We start from the raw sequence: 27324 nt of genomic DNA on the forward strand, positions 1-27324 counted from the left end.
TAAGAGAGATGTGTGGAAATAAAAAGAGCGTGGTTAAGAAAGCAGAAGAGGGTGTTTTGAAGTGGTTTGGGCACATGGAGAGGATGAGTGAGGAAAGATTGACCAAGAGGATATATGTGTCGGAGGTGGAGGGAACAAGGAGAAGAGGGAGACCAAATTGGAGGTGGAAAGATGGAGTGAAAAAGATTTTGTGTGATCGGGGCCTGAACATGCAGGAGGGTGAAAGGAGGGCAAGGAATAGAGTGAATTGGAGCGATGTGGTATACCGGGGCTGACGTGCTGTCAGTGGATTGAATCAAGGCATGTGAAGCGTCTGGGGTAAACCATGGAAAGCTGTTTAGGTATGTATATTTGCGTGTGTGGACGTATGTATATACATGTGTATGGGGGGGGGTTGAGCCATTTCTTTCGTCTGTTTCCTTGCGCTACCTCGCAAACGCGGGAGACAGCGACAAAGTATAAAAAAAAAATATATATATATATATATATATATATATATATATATATATATATATATATATATATATATATATCCATATATCCATATATATATATATATATATATATATATATATATATATATATATATATATATATATATATATATATATATATATGAATATATAGATAAATAGATAGATAGATAGATAGACAGATATATACATATACATATGAATGGGGTTGTTAGGGAGATGAATGCAAGAGTTTTGGAAAGAGGGGCAAATATACAGTCTGTTGTGGATGAGAGAGCTTGGGAAGTGAGTCAGTTGTTGTTCACTGATGATACAGCGCTGGTGGCTGATTCGTGTGAGAAACTGCAGAAGCTGGTGACTGAGTTTGGTAAAGTGTGTGAAAGAAGACAGTTGAGAGTAGATGTGAATAAGAGCAAGGTTATTAGGTACAGAAGGGTTGACGGACAAGTCAGTTGGGAGATAAGTTTGTATGGAGAAAAACTGGAGAAAGTGAAGTGTTTTAGATGTCTGGGAGTGGGTTTGGCAGCGGATGGAACAATAGAGGCGGAAGTGAATCATAGGGTGGGGGAGGGGGCGAAAGTTCTGGTAGTGTTGAAGAACGTGTGGAGGTCGAGAACATTATCTCGAAAAGCAAAAATGGGTATGTTTGAAGGAATAGTGGTTCCAACAATGTTGTATGGTTGCGAGGCGTGGGCTATAGACAGAGTTGTACGGAGGAGGTTGGATGTGCTGGAAATGAGATGTTTGAGGACAATATGTGGTGTGAGGTGGTTTGATCGAGTAAGTAATATAAGGGTAAGAGAGATGTGTGGTAATAAAAAGAGTGTGGTTGAGAGAGCAGAAGAGGGTGTTTTGAAATGGCTTGGTCACATGGAGAGAATGAGTGAGGAAAGATTGACCTAGAGGATATATGTCTCAGAGGTGGAGGGAACGAGAAGTGGGGGACCAAATTGGAGGTGGAAAGATGGAGAGAAAAAGATTTTGTGTGATCGGGTCTGAACATGCAGGAGGGTGAAAGACGTGCAAGGAATAGAGTGAATTGGAACGATGCGGTATATCGGGGTCGACGTGCTGTCAATGGATTGAACCAGGGCGTGTGAAGCGTCTGGAGTAAACCATGGAAAGTTCTGTGGAGCCTGGATGTGGAAAGGGAGCTGTGGTTTCAGTGCATAATTACATGACAGCTAGAGACTGAGTGTGAACGAATGTGGCCTTTGTTGTCTTTTGCTAGCGCTACCTCGCGCACTTGCAGAGGGAGGGTTTTTTTTTATCTCATGTGTGGCGGGGTGTCGATGGTAATGAATAAAGGCAGACAGTATGAATTACGTACATGTGTATATATGTATATGTCTGTATATGTATATATATGTATACGTTGAGATGTATAGGTATGTATGTTTGCGTGTGTGGACGTATATGTATATACATGTGTATGTGGGTGGGTTGGGCCATTCTTTCATCTGTTTCCTTGCTCTACCTCCCTAACGCGGGAGACAGCTTTCTTCTTTCACACACTTTACCAAACTCAGTCACCAGTTTCTGCAGTTTCTCACACGAATCAGCCACCAGCGCTGTATCATCAACGAAAAACAACTACTCACTTCCCAAGCTCTCTCATCCACAACAGATATGTGTGTGTGTGTGTGTGTGAGAAGTGCGAATTGAGAGGATCAGGGAGAATGGTGTGTTGAATAGAGAAAAGGTAGTGTAAGTTTTGCGGAACATGAAAGCCGGCAAGGCGGCTGGTTTGGATGGTATTGCAGTGGAGTTAATCAAAATAGCGGGTGACTGTGTTACTGACTGGTTGATAAGGATGTTCCATGTATGTATGGTTCATGGTGAGGTACCCGAGGATTGGCGGAATGCATGCATAGTGCCATTGTACAAAAGCAATGGGGATAAAGGTGTGTGTTCAAATTACAGAGGTATAAGTTTGTTGAGTATTCCTGGTAAATTATATGGGAGGGTATTGATTGAGAGGGTGAAGTCATGTACAGAGCATCAGATTGGGGAAGAGTAGTGTGGTTTCAGAAGTGGTAGAGGATGTCTGGACCAGGTGTTTGCTTTGAAGAATGTATGTGAAAAATACTTAGAAAAACAGATGGATTTGTATGTGGCATTTATGGATCTGGAGAAGGCATAGGATATAGTTGATAGAGATGCTCTGTGGAAGGTATTAAGAGTATATGGTGAGGGAGATAAGTTGTTAGAAGCAGTGAAAAGTTTTTATCGAGGATGTAAAGCATGTGTACGTGTAGGAAGAGAGGAAAGTGATTGGTTCTCAGTGAATGTAGGTTTGCGGCAGGGGATGTGTGATGTCTCCATGGTTGTTTAATTTGTTTATGGATGGGGTTGTTAGGGAGGTGAATGCAAGAGTTTTGGAAAGAGGGGCAAGTATGAAGTCTGTTGGGGATGAGAGAGCTTGGGAAGTGAGTCAGTTGTTGTTCGCTGATGATACAGCGCTGGTGGCTGATTCATGTGAGAAACTGCAGAAGCTGGTGACTGAGTTTGGTAAGTGTGTGAAAGAAGAAAGTTAAGAGTAAATGTGAATAAGAGCAAGGTTATTAGGTACAGTAGGGTTGAGGGTCAAGTCAATTGGGAGGTAAGTTTGAATGGAGAAAAACTGGAGGAAGTAAAGTGTTTTAGATATCTGGGAGTGGATCTGGCAGCGGATGGAACCATGGAAGCGGAAGTGAATCATAGGGTGGGGGAGGGGGCGAAAATCCTGGGAGCGTTGAAGAATGTGTGGAAGTCGAGAACATTATCTCGGAAAGCAAAAATGGGTATGTTTGAAGGAATAGTGGTTCCAACAATGTTGTATGGTTGCGAGGCGTGGGCTATGGATAGAGTTGTGCGCAGGAGGGTGGATGTGCTGGAAATGAGATGTTTGAGGACAATGTGTGGTGTGAGATGGTTTGATCGAGTAAGTAATGTAAGGGTAAGAGAGATGTGTGGAAAGAAAAAGAGCGTGGTTGAGAGAGCAGAAGAGGGTGTTTTGAAATGGTTTGGGCACATGGAGAGAATGAGTGAGGAAAGATTGACCAAGAGGATATATGTGTCGGAGGTGGAGGGAACGAGGAGAAGTGGGAGACCAAATTGGAGGTGGAAAGATGGAGTGAAAAAGATTTTGAGTGATCGGGGCCTGAACATGCAGGAGGGTGAAAGGCGGGCAAGGAATAGAGTGAATTGGATCGATGTGGTATACCGGGGTTGACGTGCTGTCAGTGGATTGAATCTGGGCATGTGAAGCGTCTGGGGTAAACCATGTAAAGTTGTGTGGGGCCTGGATGTGGAAAGGGAGCTGTGGTTTCGGGCATTATTGCATGACAGCTAGACTGAGTGTGAACGAATGGGGCCTTTGTTGTCTTTTCCTAGCGATACCTCGCACACATGAGGAGGGCGGGGGATGTTATTCCATGTGTGGCGAGGTGGCGATGGGAATAAATAAAGGCAGACAGTATGAATTATGTACATGTGTATATATGTATATGTCTGTGTGTGTATATATATATGTGTACATTGAGATGTATAGGTATGTATATTTGCGTGTGTGGACGTGTATGTATATACATGTGTATGTGGGTGGGTTGGGCCATTTCTTTCGTCTGTTTCCTTGCGCTACCTCGCAAACGCGGGAGACAGCGACAAAGCAAAATAAATAAATATAAATAATATATTTATATTGCAAGAGATCACAGATGTGCGCACATGATCTAGTAAATGCTTGTAATCCACAGGAAAATGAAACACGATAAGCTCCCATGTGCACTTTCGTGTAATGATCACATCATCAGGAGAGATACAAGAAGATATAACAGTCAGTTGATATAAAAGGTAGAGACGTAAATAGGATGCCATTGGTAAACAAGCGTTACCCGTAGTGTTCGGGTTGGTGTGTTCGAGTTGGTGTGTTCAAATCTGGCAATATGCGTGAATAGATCTTTTTATTTTGTGGACAAGCTGTTTACAAATTCTATCTACAATTAAGCTATCAAATTTATGTAGACCTTCACTAATAATAATGTTACGATTCTTTGTGTATTCAATAATAGAAGATTCAATGATATTTCTCGTGGTAAAAGAGTCAATAACTGAATTGGCATTACTCCAGTCAATACAATGGTCATAATTCTTAACATGATTAAACAAAGCATTTGATTCTTGTCCTGTTCTTATACTATATTCATGTTGCTTAAGTCTAACATAAAGATCCTCACCAGTCTGCTCAACATATAACTTATTACAATCTTTAAATGGTACTCTCTAAACACAGCCCACAGAACTTTCTGATGAGTTTCTGATTAAGATATCATCTATAGTATTGTTGTTGCTGAAGGCAAAATTTACATCAAATGGTTTAAGCAACATTGGAAGTAATGTAATAACAGACTTTGATATCTTACCCACTAATAGGCTTTATAAAGAAACTAACCATTGTGACAGTTTATACGTGATGGAGCGTACTGAACTCACTATGGGTCTTGCTGGAAAATTTGGCTTATGTGTTTCGGTAAGTGCATACATATATGGCAATGAAGGGGACAAAGATGATAAACTTTTGATGAGAGAATCATTACCTTTCAACAACAACTTCAGTTTTTTATCAAAGTGAGAATTAACTGCTTCTGGGGGATTCTTACTGAGTTTAGAGTATGTTGTATCATCACTTAAAAGTTAATTCATTTTAGATAAATGATTACCTTTATTCATAATCATTTATCGAGTTTCATTTACACTAAATGTTTAGTGTTGCTCTATTCTCCCAACTTACCTAATCAAAGACACGTTCTCAAAAACAGTGCTTGTCATATTGTCTTCCAGTACAATAACATTATCAGAAAGACCTTAACAAATAGTAGGCCAAATCATACAACAATTGGGAGTGTTTACACCGTCAGATGCAAGGCATGTAAATATATTTATGTAGGCAGACTTACAAAACTATAACGGAGAGGTGTTATTGGCACCGACATTCGGTACGCAGGGATGACCACAAAAATACGATCACTAAACACTGTCGTGAAAATGATCACCACCATAGATCTTGAAAATCCCGTTATTTTATACCCCTCTGCTGATTATGACACACGAAACGTCATTGAATCTGTGTTCATTGCTTATATTAAAAACTTTAATTTTTCCCCAGGCAATTTCAAGGCCCGTCCTAGCTTTAATCAAATCATTATGAGAGAACTGGTAAAACACGAAAACATTAAAAAAGTTGTTCAAAACACACCCAGCTGCCCAAGTCAACCCCAACCACCTAACCCACCTTAATCACTCTCGCTTACAAGGATTACGCCCAGACAAACCACACAGTGCTTGGCCAATAACGATTGGTGTTTGACGGCGGGAATCAAGTGTGAGGTTTGGATTCAAATAACTTTGTTGAGTATTGGCACCAGATGAGGTGTATGAACTCCTGCTGAAGTACGATTTTACCCTCGCGACTAAAAGGGAAGGGAGCGGGGGGCTGGAAATCCTCCCCCTCTAATTTTTTTTTTTTTTAAATTTTCCAAAAGAAGGAACAGAGAAGTGGGACAAGTGAGGATATTCCCTCAAAGGCTCAGCCCTCTGTTCTTAACGCTACCTCGCTAACGCGGGAAATGGCGAATAGTATGAAAATATATATATATATATATATATATATATATATATATATATATATATATATATATATATATATATATATATATATATACATACATATATATATATATATATATATATATATATATATATATATATATATATATATATATATATATATATATATATATATATATATATATATATACTTCGGGATAGAGGATTAAGAATACTTCCCACGTATTCCCTGCGTGTCGTAGAAGGCGACTAAAAGTGGAGGGAGCGGGGGGGCTGGAAATCCTCCCCTCTCGTTTTTTTTTTTTTTTTCCAAAAGAAGGAACAGAGAGGCCAGGTGAGGATATTCCAAAAAAGGCCCAGTCCTCTGTTCTTAACGCTACCTCGCTAACACGGGAAATGGCGAATAGTTTAAAAGAAAGAAAAATATACATATATATATATATATATATATATATATATATATATATATATATATATATATATATATATATATATATATTTTTTTTTTTTTTTTTTATACTTTGTCGCTGTCTCCCGCGTTTGCGAGGTAGCGCAAGGAAACAGACGAAAGAAATGGCCCAACCCACCCCCATAAACATGTATATACATACGTCCACACACGCAAATATACATACCTACACAGCTTTCCATGGTTTACCCTAGACGCTTCACATGCCCTGATTCAATCCGGTGACAGCACGTCAACCCCGGTATACCACATCGATCCAATTCACTCTATTCCTTGCCCTCCTTTCACCCTCCTGCATGTTCAGGCCCCGATCACACAAAATCTTTTTCACTCCATCTTTCCACCTCCAATTTGGTCTCCCACTTCTCGTCCCCTCCACCTCCGACACATATATCCTCTTGGTCAATCTTTCCTCACTCATTCTCTCCATGTGACCAAACCATTTCAAAACACCCTCTTCTGCTCTCTCAACCACGCTCTTTTTATTTCCACACATCTCTCTTACCCTTACGTTACTTACTCGATCAAACCACCTCACACCACACATTGTCCTCAAACATCTCATTTCCAGCACATCCACCCTCCTGCGCACAACTCTATCCATAGCCCACGCCTCGCAACCATACAACATTGCTGGAGCCACTATTCCTTCAAACATAGCCATTTTTGCTTTCCGAGATAATGTTCTCGACTTCCACACATTCTTCAAGGCTCCCAGGATTTTCGCCCCCTCCCCCACCCTATGATCCACTTCCGCTTCCATGGTTCCATCCGCTGCCAGATCCACTCCCAGATATCTAAAACACTTTACTTCCTTCAGTTTTTCTCCATTCAAACTTACCTCCCAACTGACTTAACCCTCAACCCTACTGTACCTAATAACCTTACTCTTATTCACATTTACTCTTAACTTTCTTCTTTCACACACTTTACCAAACTCAGTCACCAGTTTCTGCAGTTTCTCACATGAATCAGCCACCAGCGCTGTATCATCAGCGAACAACAACTGACTCACTTCCCAAGCTCTCTCATCCCCAACAGACTTCATACTTGCCCCTCTTTCCAAAACTCTTGCATTCACCTCCCTAACAACCCCATCCATAAACAAATTAAACAACCATGGAGACATCACACACCCCTGCCGCAAACCTACATTCACTGAGAACCAATCACTTTCCTCTCTTCCTTCACGTACACATGCCTTACATCCTCGATAAAAACTTTTCACTGCTTTTTCAGCACATAAATCTACAAGCTCTGCACCATTTCCATTTACAACACTGAACACCCCATGTATACCAATTATTCCCTCAACTGCCAAATTACTCACATTTGCTTTCAAATCCCCCATCACTATAACCCGGTCTCGTGCATCAAAACTACTAAAACACTTATTCAGCTGCTCCCAAAACACTTGCCTCTCATGATCTTTCTTCTCATGCCCAGGTGCATATGTACCAATAATCACCCATCTCTCTCCATCAACTTTCAGTTTTACCCATATCAATCTAGAATTTACTTTCTTACACTCTATCACATACTCCCACCTCTCCTGTTTCAGGAGTAGTGCTACTCCTTCCCATGCTCTTGTCCTCTCACTAACCCCTGACTTTACTCCCAAGACATTCCCAAACCACTCTTCCCCTTTACCTTTGAGCTTCGTTTCACTCAGAGCCAAAACATCCAGGTTCCTTTCCACAAACATACTACCTCTCTCTCCATTTTATCATCTTGGTTACATCCACACACATTTAGACACCCCAATCTGAGCCATCGATCGAGGAGGATGAGCACTCCCCGCGTGACTCCTTCTTCTGTTTCCCCTTTTAGAAAGTTAAAATACAAGGAGGGGAGGGTTTCTAGCCCCCCGCTCCTGTCCCCTTTAATCGCCTTCTACGACACATGAGGAATGCGTGGGAAGTATACTTTCTCCCCTATCCCCAGGGATGATATATATATATATATATATATATATATATATATATATATATATATATATATATATATATATATATATATATATATATATATATATATATATGTATATATATATTTTCTTTCTTTCATACTATTCGCCATTTCCCGCATTAGCGAGGTAGCATTAAGAACAGAGGACTGGGCCTTAGAGGGAATATCCTCACCTGGCCACCTTCTCTGTTCCTTCTTTTGGAAAAAAAAAAAAAAAAAAAAAAAAAAAAAATATATATATATATATATATATATATATATACATATATATATATATATATATATATATATATATATATATATATATATATATATATATACATATATATATATATATATATATATATATATATATATATATATATATATATATATATATATATATATATATATATATATATATATATATAGGTAGTATGTTTGAGGAAAGGAACCTGGATGTTTTGGCTCTGATTGAAACGAAGCTCAAGGGTAAAGGGGAAGAGTGGTTTGGGAATGTCTTGGGAGTAAAGTCAGGGGTTAGTGAGAGGACAAGAGCAAGGGAAGGAGTAACAGTATTCCGAAACAGGAGTTGTGGGAGTATGTAATAGAATGTAAGAAAGTAAATTCTCGATTAATATGGGTAAAACTGAAAGTTGATGGAGAGAGATGGGTGATTATTGGTGCATATGCACCTGGGCATGACAAGAAAGATCATGAGAGGCAAGTGTTTTGGGAGCAGCTGAATGAGTGTGTTAGTGGTTTTGATGCACGCGACCGGGTTATAGTGATGGGTGATTTGAATGCAAAGGTGAGTAATGTGGCAGTTGATGGAATAATTGGTATACATGGGGTGTTCAGTGTTGTAAATGGAAATGGTGAAGAGCTTGTAGATTTATGTGCTGAAAAAGGACTAGTGATTGGGAATACCTGGTTTAAAAAGCGAGATATACATAAGTATACGTATGTAAGTAGGAGAGATGGCCAGAGAGCGTTATTGGATTACGTGTTAATTGACAGGCGCGCGAAAGAGAGACTTTTGGATGTTAATGTGCTGAGAGGTGCAACTGGAGGGATGTCTGATCATTATCTTGTGGAGGCTAAGGTGAAGATTTGTATGGGTTTTCAGAAAAGAATAGGGAATGTTGGGGTGATGAGGGTGGTGAGAGTAAGTGAGCTTGGGAAGGAGACTTGTGTGAGGAAGTACCAGGAGAGACTGAGTACAGAATGGAAAAAGGTGAGAACAATGGAAGTAAGGGGAGTGGGGGAGGAATGGGATGTATTTAGGGAAGCAGTGATGGATTGCGCAAAAGATGCTTGTGGCATGAGAAGAGTGGGAGGTGGGTTCATTAGAAAGGGTAGTGAGTGGTGGGATGAAGAAGTAAGATTATTAGTGAAAGAGAAGAGAGAGGCATTTGGACGATTTTTGCAGGGAAAAAATGCAGTTGAGTGGGAGATGTATAAAAGAAAGAGACAGGAGGTCAAGAGAAAGGTGCAAGAGGTGAAAAAGAGGGCAAAATGAGAATTGGGGTGAGAGAGTATCATTAAATTTTAGGGAGAATAAAAAGATGTTCTGGAAGGAGGTAAATAAAGTGCGTAAGACAAGGGAGCAAATGGGAACTTCAGTGAAGGGCGCAAATGGGGAGGTGATAACAGGTAGTGGTGATGTGAGAAGGAGATGGAGTGAGTATTTTGAAGGTTTGTTGAATGTGTTTGATGATAGAGTGGCAAATATAGGGTGTTTTGGTCGAGGTGGTGTGCAAAGTGAGAGGGTTAGGGAAAATGATTTGGTGAACAGAGAAGAGGTAGTAAAAGATTTGCGGAAGATAAAAGCCGGCAAGGCAGCAGGTTTGGATGATATTGCAGTGGAATTTATTAAAAAAGGGGGTGACTGTATTATTGACTGGTTGGTAAGGTTACTTAATGTATGTATGACTCATGGTGAGGTGCCTGAGGATTGGCGGAATGCGTGCATAGTGCCATTGTACAAAGGCAAACGGGATAAGAGTGAGTGCTCAAATTACAGAGGTATAAGTTTGTTGAGTATTCCTGGTAAATTATATGGGAGGGTATTGATTGAGCGGGTGAAGGCATGTACAGAGCATCAGACTGGGGAATAGCAGTGTGGTTTCAGAAGTGGTAGAGGATGTGTGGATCAGATGTTTGCTTTGAAGAATGTATGCGAGAAATACTTAGAAAAGCAAATGGATTTGTATGTAGCATTTATGCATCTGGAGAAGGCATATGATAGAGTTGATAGAGATGCTCTGTGGAAGGTATTAAGAATATATGGTGTGGGAGGCAAGTTGTTAGAAGCAGTGAAAAGTTTTTATCGAGGATGTAAGGTATGTGTACGTGTAGGAAGAGAGGAAAGTGATTGGTTCTCAGTGAATGTAGGTTTGCGGCAGGGGTGTGTAATGTCTCCATGGTTGTTTAATTTGTTGATGGATGGGGTTGTTGGGGAGGTGAATGCAAGAGTTTTGGAAAGAGGGGCAAGTATGAAGTCTGTTGGGGATGAGAGAGCTTGGGAAGTGAGTCAGTTGTTGTTCGCTGATGATACAGGGCTGGTGGCTTATTCATGTGAGAAACTGCAGAAGCTGGTGACTGAGTTTGGTAAAGTGTGTGAAAGAAGAAAGTTGAGAGTAAATGTGAATAAGAGTAAGGTTTTAGGTACAGTAGGGAGGAAGGAGGAGGAAGAGGAAGGTGGAGGAGGAGGAGGAGGAAGAGGAATAGGAGGAAGAGGGTCAAGTAAATTGGGAGGTAAGTTTGAATGGAGAAAAACTGGAGGAAGTGAAGTGCTTTAGATATCTGGGAGTGGATTTGGCAGCGGATGGAACCATGGAAGCGGAAGTGAATAATAGGGTGGGGGAGGTGGCGAAAATTCTGGGAGCGTTGAAGAATGTGTGGAAGTCGAGAACATTATCTCTGAAAGCAAAAATGGGTATGTTTGAAGGCATAGTGGCTCCAACAATGTTGTATGGTTGCGAGGCGTGGGCTATGGATAGAGTTGTGCGTAGGAGGGTGGATGTGCTGGAAATGAGATGTTTGAGGACATGTGGTGTGAGGTGGTTTGATCCAGTAAGTAATAAAAGGGTAAGAGAGACGTGTGGTAATAAAAAGAGTGAGGTTAAGAGAGCAGAAGAGGGTGTTTTGAATGAGTGAGGAAAGATTGACCAAGAGGATATATGTGTCACAGGTGGAGAGAACGAGAGAAGTGGGAGACCAAATTGGAGGTGGAAAGATGGAGTGAAAAAGATTTTGAGAGATCGGGGCCTGAACATGCAGGAGGATGAAAGGCGTGCAAGGAATAGAGTGAATTGGAACGATGTGGTATACCGAGGTCGACGTGCTGATAATGGATTGAACCAGGCCATATGAAGCGTCTGGGGTAAACCATGGAAAGTTCTGTGGGGCCTGGATGTGGAAAGGGAGCTGTGGTTTCGGTGCATTATTACATGACAGCTAGAGACTGAGTGTGAACGAATGTGGCCTTTGTTGTCTTTTCCTAGCGCTACCTCGCACACATGAGGGGGGAGGGGGTTGTTATTCCATGTGTGGCGAGGTGGCGATGGGAATGAATAAAGGCAGACAGTATGAATTATGTACGTGTGTATATATGTATATGTCTGTGTGTGTGTATATATATTTATACATATTGAGATTACATATGTATGTGGGAGTGTTGGGCCATTCTTTCGTTTGTTTCCTTGCGCTACCTCGCTAACGCGGGAAACAGCGACAAAGCAAAATAATAATTAGAAAAAAAAAATATATATATATATATATATATATATATATATATATATATATATATATATATATATATTCCTATGAGTCCACGGGGAAAATGAAACATGATATGTTCCGAAGTGCAGTTTCGAGTAATAATCACATCATCAGGGGAGATACAAGAAAGAAAAATAAGTCACCTGATATACAACGAAGAGACGTAGCTACTAATAGGACGCCATTTGGTAAACACGTGATTGTCCAAGACAGACAGCGAGCGTATCATAAACTTATTACGTAGACAAGAAGGGGAATTGTTTACAAACTTTATCAACAATAAAGCTATCCAATTTGTATAGACCTTCACTAATATTAAGGTTATAATTCTTTGTGTATTCAATATAGAAGATTCAACGATATTTCTCGTGGTAGTGGAGTTAAAGTTGATAACTGAGATGGCTTTACTCCAGTCAATACAATGATCGTAATTTTCAACGTGATTAAACAAGGCATTTGATTCTTGTCCAATGGTTATACTATACTTATGTTGCTTCAGTCTAACTGAAAGATCCTTACCAGTTTGCCCAGCATAAAGACTTATCACAATTTCTACATGTCACTTTATAGATGCATCCAGGAGAATTTTCTGGTGAGTCCCTTATTAAGATATTGTTTATAGTATTATTGCTGCTGAAGGCAACATTTACATTAAAGGATTTAAGCAACATGGGAAGTAAAGTAAATCATTATCAAAAGGGAGAACTAAAAGATTCTTGGTGTCAATGGGAGGTTTGGGCTCAACTCTATAAAATGATTTCTTTGCTAACTGAAGGGATTTATCAATGAAAGATCTAGGGTACTTTAACTTAGATCCAATTGTATGTATCTTCTCAAACTCTTCATCAATATACTCTGGACTGCAAATACGTAATGCCCTTAGGATCACAGATTGAAATGATGATAATTTAACTCTGTCATATTGAGATGATGAATAATGGATATATGAGCATACATTGGCAGGTTTTCTGTATATGCTAAACTTTAACTTGTTTCCTTGCCTATGGATCATGCAGTCTAAAAATGGTAACACACCATTATTTTCATTTTCTACAGTAAATTTGATGGAAGGTACTGAATTATTAAGGGGAGAAATGTTTGTAAATTTTCATTTGTTGGCCAAACACAAAGAACGTCATCTACATACCTAAACCAAATTGCATCAGAAGGTAAGACATCCTTTAGCGATTTTGTTTCAAAGAATTACATATAGTACTGTATAAGAACAGGACAAGAATCAAATGCTTTGTTTTATCACGTTAAAAACTACGATCATTGTATTGACTGGAGTAATGCCACCTCGGTTATTAACTCTAACTCCATTACCACGAGAAACATCATTGAATCTTCTATTATCAGATAGAAAAAGAATTATAACCTTAATATTAGTGAAGAGCTATACAAATTGGAATGCTTTATTGTTCATAGAATCTGTAAACAATTTCCTTTCTTGTCTACATAATATGTTTATGATACACTCGTTGTCTGTCTTGGACATGCAGGTGTTTACCAAATGGCGTCCTAGCTACGTCTCTTCGTTGTATATCAGCTGACTTATATTTATTTATTATATCTCCCCTGATAATGTCATTATTAAACGAAAGTGCATTTGGGAACTTGTCGTGTATCATCTTCCCCGTATATTCATAGGGGTATACTTGATCACGCCTAAAATTGTGATCCTTTCCAATATATATATATATATATATATATATATATATATATATATATATAGGGGAGAAAGAATACTTCCCACGTATTCCCTGCGTGTCGTAGATGGCGACTAAAAGGGAAGGGAGCGGGAGGCTGGAAATCCTCACCTTTTTTTTTTTTTTTTTTTTCAAAAGAAGAAACAGAGAAGGGGGCCAGGTGAGGATATTCCCTCAAAGGCCCAGTCCTCATCCTCTGTTCTTAACGCTACCTCGCTAATGCGGGAAATGGCCATTAGTATAAAATACATATATATATATATATATATATATATATATATATATATATATATATATATATATATATATATATATATATATATATATATTGGGATAGGGGAGAAAGAATACTTCCCACGTATTCCCTGCATGTCGTAGAAGGCGACTAAAAGGGGAGGGAGCGTGGGGCTGGAAATCCTCCCCTCTTTTTTTTCTTTTTTTTGATTTTCCAAAAGAAGGAACATAGAAGGGGGCCAGGTGAGGATATTCCCTCAAAGGCCCAGTCCTCTGTTCTTAATGCTACCTCGCTAATGCGGGAAATGGCAAATAGTTTGAAAGAAAAGAAAGAATATATATATATATATATATATATATATATATATATATATATATATATATATATATATATATATATATATATATATATATATACATATATATATACACATATATATATATATATATATATATATATATATATATATATATATATATATATATATATATATATATATATATATATATATATATATATATATATATTGGATTGAATCAGGGCATGTGAAGCGTCTGGGGTAAACCATGGAAAGCTGTAGAGGTATGTATATTTGCGTGTGTGAACGTGTATGTATATACATGTGTATGGGGGTGGGTTGGGCCATTTCTTTCGTCTGTTTCCTTGCGCTACCTCGCAAACGCGGGAGACAGCGACAAAGCAAAAAAAAAAAAAAATAAAAATATATATCTATATATATATATATATATATATATATATATATATATATATATATATATATATATATATATATATGTATATATATATATATATATATACATAAGTGAGTCAGTTGTTGTTCGCTGATGATACAGCGCTGGTGGCTGATTCATGTGAGAAACTGCAGAAGCTGGTGACTGAGTTTGGTAAAGTGTGTGAAAGAAGAAAGTTAAGAGTAAATATGAATAAGAGCAAGGTTATTAGGTAAAGTAGGGTTGAGGGTCAAGTCAATTGGGAGGCAAGTTTGAGTGGAGAAAAACTGAAGGAAGTAAAGTGTTTTAGATATCTGGGAGTGGATCTGGCAGCGGATGGAACCATGGAAGCGGAAGTGAATCATAGGGTGGGGGAGGGGGCGAAAATCCTGGGAGCGTTGAAGAATGTGTGGAAGTCGATAACATTATCTCGGAAAGCAAAAATGGGTATGTTTGAAGGAATAGTGGTTCCAACAATGTTGTATGGTTGCGAGGCGTGGGCTATGGATAGAGTTGTGCGCAGGAGGATGGATGTGCTGGAAATGAGATGTTTGAGGACAATGTGTGGTGTGAGGTGGTTTCATCGAGTAAGTAATGTAAGGGTAAGAGAGATGTGTGGAAATAAAAAGAGCGTGGTTGAGAGAGCAGAAGAGGGTGTTTTGAAGTGGTTTGGGCACATGGAGAGAATGAGTGAGGAAAGATTGACCAAGAGGATATATGTGTCGGAGGTGGAGGGAACGAGGAGAAGTGGGAGACCAAATTGGAGGTGGAAAGATGGAGTGAAAAAGATTTTGAGTGATCGGAGCCTGAACATGCAGGAGGGTGAAAGGCGGGCAAGGAATAGAGTGAATTGGATCGATGTGGTATACCGGGGTTGACGTGCTGTCAGTGGACTGAATCAAGGCATGTGAAGCGTCTGGGGTAAACCATGGAAAGTTGTGTGGGGCCTGGATGTGGAAAGGGAGCTGTGGTTTCGGTGCATTATTATATGACAGCTAGAGACTGAGTGTGAACGAATGTGGCCTTTGTTGTCTTTTCCTAGCGCTACCTCGTGCACATGAGGGGGGAGGGGGTTGTTATTTCATGTGTGGCGGGGTGGCGATGAGAATGAATAAAGGCAGACATTATTAATTATGTACATGTGTATGCCCTGGTTCAATCCATCGACAGAACGTCGACCCCGGTATACCACATCGTTCCAATTCACTCTATTCCTTGCACGCCTTTCACCCTCCTGCATGTTCAGGCCCCGATCACTCAAAATCTTTTTCACACCATCTTTCCACCTCCAATTTGGTCTTCCTACACGTACACATGCCTTATATCCTTGATAAAAACTTTTCACTGCATCTAACAACTTACCTCCCACACCATATATTCTTAATACCTTCCACAGAGCATGTTTATCAACTCTATCATATGCCTTCTTCTGATCCATAAATGCTATATACAAATCCATTTGCTTTTCTAAGTATTTTTCACGTACATTCTTCAAAGCAAACACCTGATCCACACATCCTCTACCTCTTCCGAAACCACGCTGCTCTTCCCCAGTTTGATGCTCTGTACATGCCTTCACCCTCTCAATCAATACCCTCCCATATGATTTCACAGTAATACTCAACAAACCTATACCTTTGTAATTTGAGCACTCACTTTTATCCCCTTTGCCTTTGTTCAATGGCACTATGCAAGCATTCCGCCAATCCTCAGGCACCTCACCATGAGTCATACATACATTAAATAACCTTACCAATCAGTCAACAATACAGTCAGCCCCTTTTTTAATAAATTCCACTGCAATACCATCCAAACCCGCTGCCTTGTTGGCTTTCATCTTCCGCAAAGCTTTTACCACCTCTTCTCTGTTTACCAAATCATTTTCCCTAACCTTTCTCACTTTGCACACCACCTCGACCAAAACACCCTATATCTGCCACTCTATCATCAAACACATTCAACAAACCTTCAAAATACTCACTCCATCTCCTTCTCACATCACCACTACTTGTTGTCACCTCCCCATTAGCCCCCTTCACTGAAGTTCCCATTGATTCCCTTATCTTACGCACTTTATTTACCTCCTTCCAAAACATCTTTTTGTTCTCTCTAAAATTTGATGATACTCTCTCACCCCAACACTCATTTGCCCTATTTTTCACCTCTTGCACCTTTCTCTTGACCTCATATATATATATATATATATATATATATATATATATATATATATATATATATATATATATGTGGAAGGTATTAAGAATATATGGTGTGGGAGGCAAGTTGTTAGAAGCAGTGAAAAGTTTTTATCGAGGATGTAAGGCATGTGTACGTGTAGGAAGAGAGGAAAGTTATTGGTTCTCAGTGAATGTAGGTTTGCGGCAGGGGTGTGTGATGTCTCCATGGTTGTTTAATTTGTTTATGGATAGGGTTGTTAGGGAGGTGAATGCAAGAGTTTTGGAAAGAGGGGCAAGTATGAAGTCTGTTGGGAATGAGAGAGCTTGGGAAGTGAGTCAGTTGTTGTTCGCTGATGATACAGCGCTGGTGGCTGATTCATGTGAGAAACTGCAGAAGCTGGTGACTGAGTTTGGTAAAGTGTGTGGAAGAAGAAAGTTAAGAGTAAATGTGAATAAGAGCAAGGTTATTAGGTACAGTAGGGTTGAGGGTCAAGTCAATTGGGAGGTGAGTTTGAATGGAGAAAAACTGGAGGAAGTGAAGTGTTTTAGATATCTGGGAGTGGATCTGGCAGCGGATGGAACCATGGAAGCGGAAGTGGATCATAGGGTGGGGGAGGGGGCGAAAATTCTGGGAGCCTTGAAGAATGTGTGGAAGTCGAGAACATTATCTCCAAGAGCAAAAATAGCTATGTTTGAAGGAATAGTGGTTCCAACAATGTTGTATGGTTGCGAGGCGCGTACTATGGATAGAGTTGTGCGCAGGAGGATGGATGTGCTGGAAATGAGATGGTTGAGGACAATGTGTGGTGTGAGGTGGTTTGATCGAGTAAGTAACGTAAGGGTAAGAGAGATGTGTGGAAATAAAAAGAGCGTGGTTGAGAGAGCAGGAGAGGGTGTTTTAAAATGGTTTGGGCACATGGAGAGAATGAGTGAGGAAAGATTGACCAAGAGGATATATGTGTCGGAGGTGGAGGGAACGAGGAGAAGAGGGAGACCAAATTGGAGGTGGAAAGATGGAGTGAAAAAGATTTTGTGTGATCGGGGCCTGAACATGCAGGAGGGTGAGAGGAGGGCAAGGAATAGGGTGAGTTGGAGCGATGTGGTATACCGGGGTTGACGTGCTGTCAGTGGATTGAATCAAGGCATGTGAAGCGTCTGGGGTAAACCATGGAAAGCTGTGTAGGTATGTATATTTGCGTGTGTGGACGTATGTATATACATGTGTATGGGGGTGGGTTGGGCCATTTCTTTCGTCTGTTTCCTTGCGCTACCTCGCAAACGCGGGAGACAGCGGCAAAAAAAAAAAAAAAAAAATATATATATATATATATATATATATATATATATATATATATATATATATATATATATATATATATATTTTATATATATATATATATATATATATATATATATATATATATATATTTTTTTTTTTTTTTTTGCTTTGTCGCTGTCTCCCGCGTTTGCGAGGTAGCGCAAGGAAACAGACGAAAGAAATGGCCCAACCCACCCCCATACACATGTATATACATACGTCCACACACGCAAAAATATATACCTACACAGCTTTCCATGGTTTACCCCAGACGCTTCACATGCCCCGATTCAATCCACTGACAGCACGTCAACCCCGGTATACCACATCGCTCCAATTCACTCTATTCCTTGCCCTCCTTTCACCCTCCTGCATGTTCAGGCCCCGATCACACAAAATCTTTTTCACTCCATCTTTCCACCTCCAATTTGGTCTCCCTCTTCTCCTCGTTCCCTCCACCTCCGACACATAATCCTCTTGGTCAATCTTTCCTCACTCATTCTCTCCATGTGCCCAAACCATTTCAAAACACCCTCTTCTGCTCTCTCAACCACGCTCTTTTTACTTCCACACATCTCTCTTACCCTTACGTTACTTACTCGATCAAACCACCTCACACCACACATTGTCCTCAAACATCTCATTTCCAGCACATCCATCCTCCTGCGCACAACTCTATCCATAGCCCACGCCTCGCAACCATACAACTTTGTTGGAACCGCTATTCCTTCAAACATAGCCATTTTTGCTTTCCGAGATAATGTTCTCGACTTCCACACATTCTTCAAGGCTCCCAGAATTTTCGCCCCCTCCCCCACCCTATGATCCACTTCCGCTTCCATGGTTCCATCCGCTGCCAGATCCACTCCCAGATATCTAAAACAATTCACTTCCTCCAGTTTTTCTCCATTCAAACTCACCTCCCCATTGACTTGACCCTCAACCCTACTGTACCTAATAACCTTGCTCTTATTCACATTTACTCTTAACTTTCTTCTTTCACACACTTTACCAAACTCAGTCACCAGCTTCTGCAGTTTCTCACATGAATCAGCCACCAGCGCTGTATCATCAGCGAACAACAACTGACTCACTTCCCAAGCTCTCTCATCCCCAACAGACTTCATACTTGCCCCTCTTTCCAAAACTCTTGCATTCACCTCCCTAACAACCCCATCCATAAACAAATTAAACAACCATGGAGACATCACACACCCCTGCCGCAAACCTACATTCACTGAGAACCAATCACTTTCCTCTCTTCCTACACGTACACATGCCTTACATCCTCGATAAAAACTTTTCACTACTTCTAACAACTTGCCTCCCACACCATATATTCTTAATACCTTCCACAGAACATCTCTATCAACTCTATCATATGCCTTCTCCAGATCCATAAATGCTACATACAAATCCATTTGCTTTTCTAAGTATTTCTCACATACATTCTTCAAAGCAAAACCTGATCCACACATCCTCTACCACTTCTGAAACCACACTGCTCTTCCCCAATCTGATGCTCTGTACATGCCTTCACCCTCTCAATCAATACCCTCCCATATAATTTACCAGGAATACTCAACAAACATATACCTCTGTAATTTGAGCACTCACTCTTATCCCCTTTGCCTTTGTACAATGGTACTATGCACGCATTCCGCCAATCCTCAGGCACCTCGCCGTGAGTCATACATACATTGAATAACCTCACCAACCAGTCAACAATACAGTCACCCCCTTTTTTAATAAATTCCACTGCAATACCATCCAAACCTGCTGCCTTGCCGGCTTTCATCTTTCGCAAAGCTTTTACTACCTCTTCTCTGTTTACCAAATCATTTTCCCTAACCCTCTCACTTTGCACACCACCTCGACCAAAACACCCTATATTTGCCACTCTATCATCAAACACATTCAACAAACCTTCAAAATACTCACTCCATCTCCTTCTCACATCACCACTACTTGTTATCACCTCCCCATTTGCGCCCTTCACTGAAGTTCCCATTTGCTCCCTTGTCTTACGCACTTTATTTACCTCCTTCCAGAACATCTTTTTAGTCTCCCTAAAATTTAATGATACTCTCTCATCCCAACTCTCATTTGCCCTTTTTTTCACCTCTTGCACCTTTCTCTTGACCTCCTGTCTCTTTCTTTTATACGTCTCCCACTCAACTGCATTTTTTCCCTGCAAAAATCGTCCAAATGCCTCTCTCTTCTCTTTCACTAATACTCTTACTTCTTCATCCCACCACTCACTACCCTTTCTAATCAACCCACCTCCCACTCTTCTCATGCCACAAGCATCTTTTGCGCAATCCATCACTGATATATATATATATATATATATATATATATATATATATATATATATATATATATATATATATATATATATATATATATATATATATATGTATTATATATATATATATATATATATATATATATATATATATATATATATATATATATATATGTATATATATATATATACATATATATATATATATATATATATATGTGTGTGTGTGTGTATGTGTGTATATGTATGTATGTATATGTATATATATATATACATATATATATATATATATATAGTATATATATATATATATATATCATACAAATCTCCAACAGCCAGGATCGAACCTGGGACCCCTTGAGCAAGAGGCAGGCATGCTAACCGCTAGGCTAAGGGACTGTATAATAGGAAACAACTATTCGAAATACTAAGTACTCTAATACCCTTCGTCTCACAATGGTGAGCAACGGGGTCTATCGGTTGTTTCCGAACAGAACACATAGCCAGCTGATAGCGTTTTACCGAACTTGACTGTACAACGCGGAGTTATATGAATACGAATGAAGTGTATATGAACGCGCACCTTCATAGAACATACAAAGCTCCAACAACCAGGATCGAACTTGGGACCCCTTGTGCAAGAGGCAGGCATGCTAACCGCTAGGCTAAGGGACTTTATAATAGGAAACAACTATTCGAAATACTAAGTACTCGAATACCCTTCGTCTCACAATGGTGAGCAACGGGGTCTATCGGTTGTTTCCGAACAGAACACATAGCCAGCTGATAGCGTTTTACCGAACTTGACTGTACAACGCGGAGTTATATGAATACGAATAAAGTGTATATGAACGCGCACCTTCATAGAACATACAAAGCTCCAACAGCCAGGATCGAACCTGGGACCCCTTGTGCAGCTTTGTATGTTCTATGAAGGTGCGCGTTCACATACACTTTATTCGTGTCGTGCTCAAAGATCTCATCGTCGTGCTCAAGGGTCGTACTGACACGCGAAAGGTGATGAAAGAAAAAAAAAAAAGATTCTTGGATCATTGTAATCATTCGTAACCTTAGTTTCAAATGCAGAAATGCAGGCAGTTTGTGTATTTCTGTAGGTAACAGCAGGGAAAGAGTATTGTCTCCCTAGTCTGCGATAGTTCATGGTTTCCCAACAGGAGTTTAACCCCCCTTCAGGCCGCTGTAATCATGCTCAAGGTGATTACATTTGAACCACCGCCGTGTAATGAAAAAAGAACGAGCAATTCGGCTCGAGGTTAGAGTTCAGGACTTCAAACTCTGACATAATTCCTTGCAGAAAGGATCAAGAAAACATAAATTTCAACTTCTTGTTTAATAAATTTATGTATACTGAGGGAGTTACAGATGGATATCTTCTATACTATAGGAGTATTGATGGGCATCTGTTGTACTGGATGAGTGTAGATGGACATCTGTTATTGAAACACTGAGCTGAGCAACAATGGCATTTGGATATCATGAATTGACTTCACTATTCGTCATCGGGACCAGAACACAACTAAATCAGACCAGTGCGAACATGGCCACCGCCAGATTCAACCACTGTGTCATAGTAGCTACGAAAAATTTGTCTACACTGAACCCGACAGACAAGAGGAGGCTTAAATGATGGTGACGGGATTATTTTTCTTTTTCTTCAGCCACGTAGTTTACAAAGAGATGAGAGATCATCTGAGAGAGACGGGAATGCCGTGAATGAATTCCTGTTTTGCTGTAGTAACACAGTGGATAGACAGACACGAGTGAGGCACAGAAGAGGAGGAGGATCACAGAGCAGCTGCGACAGCCCTGCCTCAGCTGGGGTTGGTCAGCCCCCGTCTCAGCTGGGGTTGGTCGGCCCCGTCTCAGCTGGGGTTGGTCAGCCACACCTCAGCTGGGGTTGGGCAGGAGGGCTGGAATGGGTTGGTACAAAGGGCGCGTCTGACTGACTTCCTAACCAGCCATCATCTCCATGAACTCTGTAAGGGAGAGAAGAAATTAAAGTGAGTTTTTATAATGACTTGCAGAACAGAATGTGTGTGTGTGTGTGTGTGTGTGTGTGTGTGTGTACATGTTTCTTCCAGTATGCTTATGGTATCATATGTCATCCTGTCATCCTAGAATCCATTCTTACACAACGGTGAACGAAAAATAATCAGATACTTTTCACTGGCTCTTGTGAAACATATATATCACAACATTCGGTTTTTAAGTAACATGACAGCGTAAACGCAAAGGCACGGGAGCGATCAGACAGACTTCCTCACTGTTGCTCTTCGGGGAATCTTGTAAAGAGGTACTAATGCGCATTCTGTCCTCGATCAGGCACCACTGCTATATCTGGCGTGGGAGCCAAGGTCTCGTACCCACGGCGTCTGTATGAAGTGGTAAAATTAGTGTGCCGAGTGGGATCATTCCGCCTTTGTTGTAGTTTTACCCACAGCAGTCTGGGATAGTGGAGTAACTAAACATTGTAGTATGGTATCCAACCAGAATACCCCAATCCCACCGGAGTGCCCCGAACCATCCCGCAAGCCCCATAAAACGATCCTTCGTGATTTATTTATATAGAATACCCAAGACTGGATTTGGCTGATCTAAAACTGTGGTAGAGTCTTATTACATATCTGACTACAGCAGAGGAAATATTGGCAAGTTTCCATAAGGCAACTAAGCGTGCGTGAATTAAGATAGCAGGGGCTTTAGCTAATATAGACTAACTCTTACTTTGTTACCTAAACCTAAATTATACGCAAGCTAATATAGACTAACTCTTACTTTGTTAGCTAAACCTAAATTATACGCATAGATTTTACCCATCTATCCTAAAGAGACTGATTTCCACCTATTTCCACCTAACTTAAACTTAACATAATCTGAGACCCTAACTTAATCTGATGTAGCTTACCTATCCTTGCCAATACTCAGGTTGGATGAGACGGTGGCCACACACCGCATCACGTTCAATATAAACATACATACAGCTACTAGGCATCGCTAAAACACACCCATTAGAGATCTCAAATACACTACTAGTTATACCAGAACCTGTTCAGACAGGGGTTATATCATTTATTATTTGGCTTTTAAAGTTTATCTCTCTAAAGAAACTATACCATCGTTAAAAGAAAAAATGCATTGACAACATCGATGAAGCCTAGCTTGTATCGTGTCTCTGTAAATGTCCGTCCGTCTGTTCAACGATTTACTTCACTTCATCGAAACGCCTTTGGAAACTCAGGGAAAATATTGATGTAGTAGGCCTCACTAGATCTGTCGTTGTTCCTAAGTCAGTCCAGTAACAATGAGGTATCCCTTATTCTCTGCCAGTCTGTTAGTTGGCCGGCAGCCGGGCGGGCAAGGAACGAGCTGGTGAATGCGAACACCTGCTGCCAGACGTCTGGTTGAGGATGTCCAATGGACCGACAGCAACTTGTAGCCTATTATTTCTCTCTCTCTCTCTCTCTCTCTCTCTCTCTCTCTCTCTCTCTCTCTCTCTCTCTCTCTCTCTCTCTCTCTCTCTCTCTCTCATCAAGAGCAACTATCTAAATCAAGACCAGCACCTCTGTGCCAGGGGAAAATACGTAAATTCAGCGATTAACCCATTGCAATAGTATCTATGAAGCTCTAGTACAGTACAAAGAAAGATCGTACTCGGTGTTTTTCTCTTCTTTGCCAAGGCATTTGGCAAGGTAAACCACAGAATACGACTGGAGAAAGTAAGCGAAACAAAACATTGAAGGCAAATTAAGAAGGTAGATCAGAGTTTCAAACTAACTGCAAAAATCATAGTAACAAATGGAATCATGTCAGAGTTTATCATAAGAAATTGCGTTCGCCTCAGTTCTAATAGTGATAAAAACTGACAGAAGTAACGGAAAGAAGAAAAAAAAATCATAGAATCAGATCAAAAATAAATCCAATTAAGACAGACATAACACTTAGATACAAAGGCGAGATAGAAGGCAAAGTAAATGTCAGAGACCGAGGACTTATCATAAATGTGAAACTTGAATTCAAAGGACATTGACAAGATAGTACTTTTGAGTAAAAAAAAAAAAATATATCAACGAGAACTTTCACCCCAAAGAAAAAGAAATGTAGATGAATATAGTGTATACAGAAGGAGCCAAAGAGAATATTGCTGTACAGTATGGTCATGAGTCAAACACTTCACGAACAAAATCGAGGGAATGGAACGGTCATAATGAGAGGCGGCTGAAAAAACTCGAACTTTATAGAAAGAATTAAGAAAGATGTATGATAATGTACTCATGGCAGGAAATTAACTCCATAAAGAATAACATGCAGTGCTTTAAAAAGATCTAGACAAGGGAGGAAATAACATAAGTGAGGTCATCGTGTAAGGTGGAAAGCCTATTCAGTGTAATACCAAACGAAAAGAGAAACAACATAAGCGGTTATAAACAGTTCCAGACAAACCCAGGGTTGACAGCCACGTAATGTTTGCGGCAGTAAGAAGAAACAGGAAGCCCGTGTTGTGATGGCTACACACTCGCTCTTCCTACTGGCAAACACACCTACTCGTAGGTAAGAACTCGAAGGCAGCGAACGTCATGCACTAAACTTCCCAGTTTCATGGTATGATCTTGTCGTGGATATTAGGATTTTTTTTTTTATTATTATCATTCTTTTGAATGCGGTGGTTTGAGGAGAAGAGGAAGAGGTGGGAAACAGTATGAAATGAGAGAGAAGACTGAAATGCGTTCAGGTGTATGGCGTATTACCTGGTAGTGTGTTTTTGTTAAAATATAACCCCGGCAGACGGGGAGCGTGTATGTATTAGTATTGTACACGTTTTTGTTTTTTTTCTTTTAGGAGATTTATAAAGCTAGACTAAACATTGTTCATTGTGTGCATCGATGGATAACTGGAGCTTCCCTGAGTGTTTTCAGGCTCCGAGGGAACCAAGAGTGTTTCATGTTTGTATTGTTATCAAGATCTTGGATTTATCTGTAGTTTGTATTATCGTTGTCTTCAAGTCTTTGCCATACTAATTGGGCTGCTTCTCAAAGGTACGAAATGACTGGTTTAATCTCTCATCGTTCGTGCTGTTCTAAGGTGTTTTCAATGTAGGGTTGCTTTTCATTTGTGATGACTCGTAAAAGCCTTATTTTGACTCTTATGTAACTTTGACATCCGTGATTTAGAGGCTAGGAACGAATAAGTTTGAGCAGGTATTACATTGGCCTTGGCTATGTGTAATATTTCGTCTCTGTAAAGTGACAGAATCTATACATCCTAGTCAGGGCCGCATTTCCTTGTGCGGATCTCTTGTCAATATGATATATCATCACACCCCTTCACGTGAGTGTCTGGCCCAGGATTCTGCACGCTGCTCTGTGGGACTCCGCTTACTAAAGGACATTTGGGTGACGTTGCATTTTATGATAATTGCTGCGGTGCTTTGGCCTAAAAAGTTACACAGTCGTCTTCTTTGATCTCAGGCATGCCTAATTGTAGTAATTCATATCTTAGGCCCATTGTCCACAATGTGTCAAATACAGTGAATGATTGTACAATTTACTCCCTGTCCTCTAGAGATTTTTTTTTTTTTTTTCTACCGCTATCACGATCGCTGAGACGCTGTTTTGCTCCTCCGGAGGTTATTGTTTTCAATGTTCCCTTTCAACCTTGGGTTCATGATCCTTTCAAAAAGGTTCCCTGGGATTTCTAAGAAGGATCTGGGCTGGTAGTTCTTTGAGTCTGTTTCTGGCATTCACGGCTTTGGTATCATTGTTGTTCTGGCCTCTTTTAGCCTTCAAAGGAAAGTGTCATTTGCTTAGCATAGCATCGTAGATACTGAGAAGGTATTGAAGTCCTTTTACAGGCAGCAGTTGGATTCGCTTCTTAACTATTTACCTCTCCCCAGGGATGAGTTCTTAAGTCTTCCTGGATGGCTGGCTATACGAAGTTACGGCAAGTGTGTTTCCAATGAGAGGCAGTTGTCAACGGACAGTCTGGCTGAGTCTGTGGTGTGGTGAGGGATGGTTCTTTCTCTGTTCTGAGGCAACCAGTCATTTGCTCTTTTTTGTTTCATGACCTTGTATATGGTTTCTGTTTTCTTTAGGTGTACTCTTGAACTTTGTTATAGATGTGTTCATGATTTCTGTTGCCATACTTCCATCATCATCAGTTTTGGTACTGTTAACTTTTAGGTAATATATTTTACTACTGGTATGTCCTTGTAAGCGTCTGACTCCCTACCAGAGTACTTTTGGGTCATTCTAATTCTGCACTAGGGAAGTTTAGGTTGTTCTCTTGCTTCTTCCATGTAAGGTCTGCTGGAGGTCATTACATTGCTGGTATAGCGCCTATGTCCAGCCGTAGAAGTTGGGATAGTCTAATATATTGGTGAAACGGTGTTTAGTTACTATTATGCCAACATTGGGCGGTGGGTAAGATAATGTCTGGTATCCGTTGATGGGGACTGCAGGTGACTGCGCTTTTTCGATGGTTTTATACCACATGTCTAGAGCTTTATTTCATTCGTTTGCTTCCCTTCGAGGTCGATACTGGCAAGAT

The 27324-nt window shown here is 40.1% G+C and overlaps 2 protein-coding genes across 2 annotated transcripts in view; both read right to left on the reverse strand.

Moving 5' to 3' along the window:
• Positions 1–27324, reverse strand: part of LOC139750844 (troponin C) — a 209430-nt gene that overhangs the window by 32211 nt on the left and 149895 nt on the right. The window lies entirely within an intron of this gene.
• LOC139750845 (troponin C) overlaps positions 22097–27324 on the reverse strand; it is a 28387-nt gene continuing 23159 nt past the window's right edge. The window contains exon 6 of the mRNA XM_071665635.1: positions 22097–22757. Coding sequence (XP_071521736.1) covers positions 22732–22757 — 26 coding nt within the window. The 3' untranslated portion in view covers positions 22097–22731. The remainder of the gene's footprint in view (positions 22758–27324) is intronic.

Source organism: Panulirus ornatus, chromosome 10, assembly GCF_036320965.1.
Source record: "Panulirus ornatus isolate Po-2019 chromosome 10, ASM3632096v1, whole genome shotgun sequence".
NCBI classification, from domain to species: domain Eukaryota; kingdom Metazoa; phylum Arthropoda; class Malacostraca; order Decapoda; family Palinuridae; genus Panulirus; species Panulirus ornatus.